Raw genomic sequence first — 10,000 nt, 5'->3', positions numbered from 1 at the left:
AAATTGTGTTGTATGGTCAGTGAGAGAGACTATAAAGCTCTCTCTCTCTCTCTCTGTATGAGTCATCTGCACCTGCACCTGAGAGAGAGAGAGAGAGAGAGAGAGAGAGAGAGAGAGAGAGAGAGAGAGAGAGAGAGAGAGAGAGAGAGAGAGAGAGAGAGAGAGAGAGAGAGAGAGAGAGAGAGAGAGAGAGAGAGAGAGAGAGAAGCTTCCAAGAGTTATTAGTACAAAGGGGGGGTTTAAATTTCCGGTGAGGGGAGAATGAGGGGCGAGGGGAGACGAGGGGAGGAAGAGGCGAGGGAGAGGGGAAAGATAAATGGGAGGGGAAAGGTTTGGCTATGGATGTTTGAGGGAAAAGGGAAGGTTTCTATGGGAGAGGGGAAAAGAGAGAGGGATATCTGAGGGGAAAGGTGAGGGGAGAGAGAGTGTGGGAAAGAGGAATAAAGGAAAATAGACAGAATGTAATGAGAGAGAGAGAGAGAGAGAGAGAGAGAGAGAGAGAGAGAGAGAGAGAGAGAATAATATCTAATTACCTAATATTTTACCTGACTGATTGATTGACTGACTGAGTGTGTGACTGACTACCTTTCTGACTAACTGACTGACTGACTGACTGACTGACTGACTAACTGACTGAGGCCCCTGACTGACTTAACGGCCTGACTCCTTAACTTGCTAACCTGACAATGTACCCACAGAGCAAACACTCCCTCTCTCTCTCTCTCTCTCCCTCTCCCTCCCTCTCTCTCTTACTCTCTCTCAAGGTAACCACTGTCTAACTAAGAAGAGAGGAGAGGATAAACGGTATTCAGGTTGAGAGAGAGAGAGAGAGAGAGAGAGAGAGAGAGAGAGAGAGAGAGAGAGAGAGAGAGAGAGAGAGAGAGAGAGAGAGAGAGAGAGAGAGAGAGAGAGAGAGAGAATAGAGAAGGGAGAGGAATAAAAGATAAATAAGAGAACAGGAGGGTGAGAAGAGAGGAGATAGAGGAAGAGTAAAGATATTCTCTGTCTCTCTCTCTCTCTCTCTCTCTCTCTCTCTCTCTCTCTCTCTCTCTCTCTCTCTCTCTCTTACAGCTGCGTATATCAAGAAGGAAAAAAACTTCGTGACGAGGATAGCACATTCTCTCTCTCTCTCTCTCTCTCTCTCTCTCTCTCTCTCTCTCTGCACGCACTGTCTGTGGTAACCTAATCTAACCTAACCAGGTCGTGTTAATACTCGTTGCAATCAAGAAGAGGAAGAAGAAGAAGAAGAAGAAGAAGAAGAAGAAGAAGAAGAAGAAGAAGAAGAAGAAGAAGAAGAAGAAGAAGAAGAAGAAGGAAGAACTATTATGAGAAAAGAAACAAAGATATGAATAAAGATGAAAGAGAAAGAAAAGGAGGAAAGGAGAGAAACAAAGGGAGAAAAGAAGAGAAAGAGAAAGAGAGAGAGAGAGAGAGAGAGAGAGAGAGAGAGAGAGAGAGAGAGAGAGAGAGAGAGAGAGAAGGAGAGAAGGTGGAGGAAAATGTCTCTTAATCAGGAGAGAAGGTGAGAGAAATCAGGAGGGAATCAGTTTGTCTCCCAAGTCTTCTGAAGTCTCTGGAGGAGGAGGAGGAGGAGGAGGAGGAGGAGGAGGAGGAGGAGGAGGAGGAGGAAGAGGAGGAGGAGGAGGAGGTTAAATAAAGGGCGAAGGAGGAAGATGAAAGACGGAAAACAGATAAAAGCAAAGATGGAGTGAGTTATGAAATGAGAGAGAGAGAGAGAGAGAGAGAGAGAGAGAGAGAGAGAGAGAGAGAGAGAGAGAGAGAGAGAGAGAGAGAGAGAGAGAGAGAGAGAGAGAGAGAGAGAGACACCCAGTAACACACACACCCCACTAACTTACTTTCCAGCCACCAGAGGGAAGCAGAGAGCAAATCTTTCCCCTTACCTGATATTAGAGCTCCCCCTTCCCCTTTCCTCACCCCTTCCCCTCATGACGCAACTATGACACGACAGAAGGAGTGAGGGGAGAAGGGGGAGGGGAAAGGGTGAGGGAGAGGGGAGGGAGGTGAGGAGAAAGGGGAGGATGGGGAGGGAGAAGAGGGGAGAGAGTGAGGGGAATACAGCGTTATTTCTCAGTCTCGTAAACTTGTTATAAGGGCAAGACAGTGCGACGCTCTAAGTCAATGTAAAATGTAACTTAATACTGCGAGAATGTGTGTGTGTGTGTGTGTGTGTGTGTGTGTGTGTGTGTGTGTGTGTGTGTGTGTGTGTGTGTGTGTGTGTGTGTGTGTGTGTGTGTCGTTTGTCTTTGTTTACATTATGTGCATGCCGGATATTTGCACGCACAGACACACACACACACACACATTTAACACTTTCATTACCGCGGCGGAAAATTGCATTGTTTTTATTCTCCCTCTTACTATTACTATTAGCTTTACTGTTATCGCTGTGGCTGCTGCGAGTGACGGACGCGGCTCTTGTTGTTGTTGTTGTTGTTGTTGTTGTTGTGGGTGACTCACCAGACAGGGATGTCGAGGAGGTGGTGGTGGCAGCCGTAGATGTGGTGGTGCTGGTGTGGGTGGTGGAGAGGGTGCTGCTGTGGTGGGGGAAGGGGGGGCGGGGGCACGAGCTGCTGGTGGGGCAGACACCCGTACCGTAGCTGCTGGAAGGTCTGTGGGGGCGGCATGGGCGGGGGCATGGGCGGGGGGCGTGGTGGAGGCAGGTGACCGTAGTAGTTATTGGTGTGGGGACTCACGCCCCCTCCCCCGTGACCCCCAGGCGGCCCCGAGGGTCCGTTGACTTGCATGGGGAGCCCGTTGCCCTGGGGCTGTGGCGGGGGATGCTGTGGCGGGGGGTGCTTAGGTAGGGGTGGTGGGTGTTGGTGGGGGTTGTGGGTGTGGGTGAGGATGGGGTGTGGGTGGGGGTGTTGGTAGTGTGACTGTGGGTGTGGGTGAGGGTGTTGGGGTGTTGGGGGAGCTGGGGTGTGGGTGTGGGTGGGGTGCTGTGGACCGGGGTGGGGGCGCTGTGGGTGGAGTGGGTGGCGGATCTGGACATTGCTGCAGTAGGGGGGGACTGCGGGTGCTGGCCGGGGTGGGGCACCGGTGCTGGGGTCTTGAATGGGCGTGTGGAGGAGGGGAGGAGGAGGGGCCTGGTGGGGAGCAAAGTGTAGAGGAGGACGACCCCTGGGGTGCGTGTGGTTGTCCGGGGCACGCTGCTGTGAGGGGCGGGCCGGGGCCGTCACAGTGGGCATGTTGGTGTGTTGGGGGCGAGGGGCGTGGTGGGGGCGGGGCGGGGGTCCGGGTTGTTGGTGTGGTAGAGAGTTGTAGCTGTAGTGGGGAGGTACTTTGGGCAGCTGGTGGGGGTGGGGGAGGGAACCGAACCGGTTGTCCGTGAGAGCCTGCGGCGGGTGGGTGCAGGGCCGCGGCTGTGTGCGATGCGGGCTGTGGTGGGGGCTGCTGCCGGGGCTGTCCAGCTGCTGTTGTTGTTGCTGCTGCTGCTGTTGTTGCTGATGTTGTTGGTGAATTAGTTGTTGGTGTTGCTGCTGCTGCTGTAGGGCGGGCGGGTGGGCGTGGCGTGGCACGGGAGGAGCACCTATGGGGTGGCCGTGGGGTCCAGGGTGCCCCTGGGGGCGGGGCACGCAATAGGCATAGCAGGACGGGCAGGGCTGCAGCCCCGGGGGCACGTGCATGGCGGAGGCGGTGGCAGCTCACTCCGGCCCCGGCATGTCGGGGTGGCGACACACTAACAACACTACGGCCTGAGTGCCTTGCTCTACGTCACCATAACGCACGGCGGCGGTGACTACTAGGGGGCGGGGAGCCACGCACCTCCCATGTCAACACTCGGCGACGCCGCCAGTCACCTGCGCTCGTGCCGGGGCGGCCACCGGCCAAAACTCGCTCCAAGGGGCATCCTCGTCAGCCAGCTGGTGCCCAGGTGAGCCTCGCTCTGCCCACGTGAGGCCCTGTCAACTCAGGTGCCTGTGAGTTGTTGTGGAGGCACCACACCACCACAGCTGTGGTGCACCACACCTCGCCCAGGTTATGCTGCGGCGAGACACAAAGAGCAGCGGCGTGCAGCACACAGCAGCACCGCAGCGACACGGGCACAGCACCACACGTCGCACCTCGGGGCCCGACACCCGGGGCGCCTGACTAAACAACACGGAACACGCAACACTTTGGGCTCGGGCGAGGGAGCGAAGTAGTGGGTGTGGGCGTGGGCGGCGTGGCGGCGGAGAACGCGGCCGACGCGTCAAACAGTCTCGCTCACACCGAGTTGACTAGTGGGACGGGAGGGCTAGGGAGCGCGTGGCCGGGGCGGGGCCTGGCTAGGGAGGGGAGGAGCCTGGGTGAGGGAGGTCGTCGCTCACGCTCCCCACAGCTGCCTCCTCACTCTGCCGGGGCGCTCTTCGGGGCGGGGCGGAGCGGGGCGGGGCGGCCAAAGCGAGGCGGGGCGGCGGGGCAAAGTTCATCCCTCATGGCAATAAGACACCATGCACTGCGGCGTCGACCTGGCGACCTGTCTCCTCATGAGAAGCCCCGGGCAGCGCCGCGACACTCATTCACGCCCCGAGACACACACACACACACACACACACACACACACACACACACACACACACACACGAACGCGCGCACACACCGACAGGCGGGGCTGGGCTGAGCAAGCGTATTGATTGCTGCCGGACGCTAGCGGGCGCGGGGCAAAGCCTGAGCTGCCTCCCGCTGCCACGCCCGCCCCGCCGCCCGCCCGCCCGCACGCCTCAGTACTCCCAGCCCGCGACTCCCGCCCGCCGCTCTTGTTGCTAGGCTGCCATCTGGCGGGGCGGGGACACTAGGCCTAACACGCGCCCTCAAGATAACACGTATCACCTGCCAGCCGCCGCACCTTCACGCTGACACTCACTGGGCTTCCCGCGACGAGACACACGCGCCCTCGCACACCCACGCCCTCAGAAACAAACAAGGACACACCTCATCCTCATACACCCCACAAGGACTCTTTCCCACGCCCACTCATACGCCCAAACACCCGCAACAGACTAGCTACCCTCCTCCTCCTCCTCCTCCTCCTCCTCTTCGTTCCTACCACACTCCCCTCTTTGTAAGCCACATCCGCTCTATCCCCTTCCTCCTCCCCTCCACGTCTTTCTCCACGTAATTCTGAAGGCACAGTGACCACCCAGAGGCCACCAGATCCTTCCCTCCCTTCTCTCACCCTCCCCTCACTCTCCCTCCCGCTCTCACTTCCCCTCACGCCTCGATAACACTTGCAACAACTTCAAGTCCGAAATTATTACGCGTCCTTCTTGTGTTCATGATTTTCTCTCTCGCAGACACAGCAGTTAACTTTTTAATTAGGTTACGGACAGAGAGAGAGAGAGAGAGAGAGAGAGAGAGAGAGAGAGAGAGAGAGAGAGAGAGAGAGAGAGAGAGAGAGAGAGAGAGAGAGAGAGAGAGAGAGAGAGAGAGAGAGAGAGAGAGAGAAACAGGCAAAACTAGAAGCGACAAAGAATGAAAAACACACACACACACACACACTCATACACCAAAAAAGAAGGTGCCAAACATAGAAAACAGTGCCACCCAGACCAACACCAGCCTGGCACTTGCTCTAATATAACAATGGCACCTGATCCCTGAAGTGACATCCTGTTATTGCCACTCAAGCATACATGACACCCTCCTCTGGTACTCCCACTTGCACCCTCCCTCCCTAGTGCCTGGGTTTGAGTGCCTCCCTTGGTGCTAGTGGTAAAAATGTCCTCTTTGATACCTGGGTTGGGGGCGGTGAAGGTAATGGTGTGAGATAATGAGATGGACAGGTAAGGTAAGGTAAGGTAAGGTTAGGTAAGGTTAGGTTAGGTTAGGTTAGGTTAGATTGGGTTCATTGTGTGTGTGTTTTTATCCTCATTATTAATTCATTCAGTTCTCTCTGTTATCAAGGGACTATCATCATTATAAATCTTGCAACACTAGTTCATTCTCTCTCTCTCTCTCTCTCTCTCTCTCTCTCTCTCGTGATTTAAACTCAGGCTATCATCTCCATTACATCATCATTATAAGCCTTCCAATACGAGTATATTTCTCTCTCACGTAATTGAAACCAGGTAAATCTTTCCTCGTCCCTTTTGTACCGTGTTTCCAGGTACATTTCCCACGTACCATCCTGACCTCACCTAACCTATCCTAACCTAACCTTGCGCCATATACAAAAACGCTCTCTCTCTCTCTCTCTCTCTCTCTCTCTCTCTCTCTCACCGCGACCATTTTCACAGACCACAGAGACGATTAGCCGAGTTCTTAAGAGTATTAGTCCTGTTGATAATGCGGAAAACCTGTTCACATGTCACTAGAACTACAGAAACACCCTTTAAAATCCGTGTCACTTCAACTAGACGTCTGAAGGTGTGGCGTGGATGTGTTTCAGAATATACTGCAGGTCTGTACTCTATCACCACAGCGCTATATCACTATCACTATGCACTACAGTCTGTCTACTCTAAAGCGGCTCTTGGGTTCAAAACGGTGTGGCTTATTCTATCCCATCACTATCACAATGCACCATAGTCTGCCTGTCTGTCTACTCTAAAATGGCTCCTGGATTCATAACAGTGTGGCTTATTCTATCCCATCACTATCACACTGCACCATAGTCTGCCTGTCTGTCTACTCTAAAATGGCTCCTGGATTCATAACAGTGTGGCTTATTCTATCCCATCACTATCACAATGCACCATAGTCTGTCTGTCTGTCTACTCTAAAGCGGCTAATGGGTTCAAAACAGTGTAGCTCATTGATGATATAGTTTTTAGGTGAAGAATGCTTGTTCTCTGTTGATCCACACGCTTATCACGAGGACAGACCACGGCTTTCCTCCCACAACCACGCATTCCCTGGGACACCATTCAGACTGAGACCAGGAGCCACTTTAGAGTAGACAGTTTTAGCAGCCATTCAGTCACAGAAGGGACGTGGAAAGATGAGAAAATAACTAGATTGACCATAATTTACTTCAGAAAATACGTGACTTTGCCAATCATTCAGGACGTGGAAAGATGATGAAAAAAATAACTAGAATGATTACCACCTCAGCTCAGAATACAGGCCTTGTCTCCTAGTAAGCTAATTTACCTCCGCCTCCTGGTAACTCTCCCCTTGTTCTTGTGTCTCCTAGTACTGATAACTATTGATAAAGAAAAAATAAATAGAATATACTTTGTTGTGTGACGTATGTGATTTTTTTTATTTGATTTTCTTTTCTTTTAATTTTCCATTTTCTGGGGGTAGATGGAAGAGGGGAAGGGAGGGGAGAGGAGGTGAGGGGGTAAGAAATAGCACCAGAGGGTCGTTTCAAAGGTAATGGTGCTCGCTCTATCAAGTCTCTCTCTCTCTCTCTCTCTCTCTCTCTCTATCCTTCCTTCTCTCCCTCATTTCTCTCCATCAATCAACGTCTGGCGCTCCTCTTTCCCCCGGAGTAGTTTTCCTCCATCCCTCCAACAGTGAGAGGGAAAGTTATTGTGCACGGAGGTAATACATGCATGCAGGTGTGGTAATTAGAGACAGGTGTGACGGGCAGGTGTGTGTGGCTATAAAATACTTTCAAGTGTATTACGACAGAATGTGCACCGAAACCCTTTTGGAAACTATCTCAAATTATATACGAGAAAAATCTAATAATGCAACAAAATTACATACATATTTATCTATACTTAACCCGTCTCTGTCTGTACATGGGGTTTACTGCAGTGAGAAGTATGTGCCAGATTTTCACCGAACTAGTTTTACACGACTGAGATTGATGTCTCACAACTTAAGGGTTGAGACAGGCAGGTGGAGTCGAACACCAGCCGACCTCAGAACATGTCCCTGCAATAACACCTCAATACAGACAGAACAACATGTACTGATCTCATGTCCCTTGTCTGAACATTGTAGAAATAGGTACACAATGCTTAATTTTAGTAATATAAACGAACTTTTAAATGAACAGAATCATATACAAGAATTATGTCAATATGTGCATGACATACTACATGTTTATGCTTAGCTCAAGCAACAAACCTAAGAGCGTATACTGTAAAACTATTGGACAAAATGTATAAACTTATAACTGTAAAATGATACTATGTAATGTCTTTATTTTGTCAATAAACTACTACTACTACTACTACTGTGTGTGTGTGTGTGTGTGTGTGTGTGTGTGTGTGTGTGTGTGTGTGTGTGTGTGTGTGTGTGTGTGTGTGTGTGTGTGTGTGTGTGTGTGTGTATCCTCAATCTCTCTCTCTCTCTCTCTCTCATCTCTTCCTTCATCCACTCAACATCATTCTACCTTCTTAATTCTCTCTCTCTTCATTTCTCCCTCATCCTCCAGGCCTCTCTCTCTCTCTCTCTCTCTCTCTCTCTCTCTCTCTCTCTCTCTCTCTGTTTCCTTGATCTTCCTTCCTCATAACCTTATTCCCGCGAGGAGGAGGAGGAGGAGGAGGAGGAGGAGGAGGAGGAGGAGGAGGAGGAGGAGGAGGAGGAGGAGGAGGAGGAGGAGGAGGAGGGTGGAAAGACATGAAAGGAAAAAGCGGGAAAAAAGATGCAGTTAAGATAAAAATGAGGAAAAAAAACGAAAATAAACAAATGAAACGATTGAGAAAAATGTGAAAATAAAAATAAAAAAGAAAAAGAAAGAAATGAAAAGATAAGGAAATTTCACGTGCTGAGAGAGAGAGAGAGAGAGAGAGAGAGAGAGAGAGAGAGAGAGAGAGAGAGAGAGAGAGAGAGAGCTTTCTCACAACAGAATGGAGGAAAGCAAGGGTTCATCTGGTTCTTGGTCATAAAGTGCCTACCCCCCCACACCCCCACTCCCCACAACCTCCTCCCCCAACCATTGTGTGTCCTGATCCTCCTCCTCCTCCTCCTCCTCCTCCTCCTCCTCCTCTAGTTCGTCTGTTCCATGTTGTTGTTCTCTCTCTTCCCCTTTACTTCTGCACATGCTATAACCCCCTCTTATATGTCCCCCTCCTCCTCCTCCTCCTCCTCCTCCTCCTCCTCCTCCTCCCTGTTAGTACATTTCCCCTCTGTTCCTCCCCTCCAACCCCTCCTTTCCCCACACCTTTCTCCCTTCCTCCTCCTTCCCCCAACCACTTCCCCTCACTGCATCTACGCTTCCCCTCACCTCCCGCCTCTCACTTTCCCCTCCCTGGTATCTGATTGGACATAAATATCACCTTATTCTCCCCACACTCTCTCCTCTCCCTCTCTCTCTCTCTCTCTCTCTCTCTCTCTCTCTCTCTCTCCCAGCATCCTCAGCATCACTAATTCTGCCTTACTTTCTATAAACAAGTGGACTGGTTTGTCCTTCCCCTCACTTTCCTCCCCTTGTTTCCTTACTTCCCCATATATTTCTCCCCTCACTATAGCGCTCTCCTCTTCCTCCTCCTCCTCCTCCTCCTCCTCCTCCTTTACTCCAGGATTTTTCTACCGTGGCACCCTACTAGTCCTCCTCCTACTCCTCCTCTTCCTCCTCATCTCCCCTCACACACCCCTCCCCCGGCCCTCCTGCTTCTCCCCGAGGCTCCCCTCACCCATAATTCGCCTCCCTCGTGTCTGGCCTCCCCGCTGTTACCTCCCGGAGTAGCCAAATGTAAGCTTAAGTTGTATTAAAACACCTCTTTCTTTTGGCTAAGTATCCCTTTCACTCTTACTCTCCAGGGTAAAGAAAACGGGTGATGACAATAATAATAACAATGCGCGGTTATGAAGTCCAGCATATCCCTTTCTGTCTCTTATTTCCAGGTGACTAATGCTAACTGGCAACTGTGAGAAAGAGAGGGAGAGGGAGAGGGAGAGGGAGAGGGAAGGATGGAGGGAGGGATCGTAAAGGAAGCACAGTAGTGAGAGTGTGTGTGTGTGTGTCTGAGAGAGAGAGAGAGAGAGAGAGAGAGAGAGAGAGAGAGAGAGAGAGAGAGAGAGAGCATTTATTTCTCTCCAAATCGATATCTCACACAATAATTCCTTCTCTCGTTTGTTTGTCTGTAACGGGAGAGAG

The 10,000-nt window shown here is 51.4% G+C and overlaps 1 protein-coding gene across 13 annotated transcripts in view; it reads right to left on the bottom strand.

Annotated features, from left to right (window-relative positions):
* Window positions 1–10,000, bottom strand: part of LOC123509991 (IQ motif and SEC7 domain-containing protein 1-like) — a 186,231-nt gene that overhangs the window by 36,101 nt on the left and 140,130 nt on the right. The window contains exon 1 of one of the 13 annotated variants that reach the window (XM_045264636.1): window positions 2,479–4,297. The exons of 7 other annotated variants lie outside the window; for them this stretch is intronic. In XM_045264636.1, the coding sequence (XP_045120571.1) occupies window positions 2,479–3,647 (1,169 nt within the window). In that variant the 5' untranslated portion in view covers window positions 3,648–4,297. Of the gene's footprint in view, window positions 1–2,478; window positions 4,298–10,000 lie in introns of those variants that run through there. 5 more of the 13 variants (XM_045264637.1, XM_045264635.1, XM_045264634.1 and 2 more) reach the window with 5 other exon arrangements.

This window comes from Portunus trituberculatus, chromosome 28, assembly GCF_017591435.1.
Source record: "Portunus trituberculatus isolate SZX2019 chromosome 28, ASM1759143v1, whole genome shotgun sequence".
Taxonomy (NCBI): domain Eukaryota; kingdom Metazoa; phylum Arthropoda; class Malacostraca; order Decapoda; family Portunidae; genus Portunus; species Portunus trituberculatus.
Note: the sequence above shows the minus strand (reverse complement) of the source record. Positions and strands in the feature narration are given on the sequence as shown.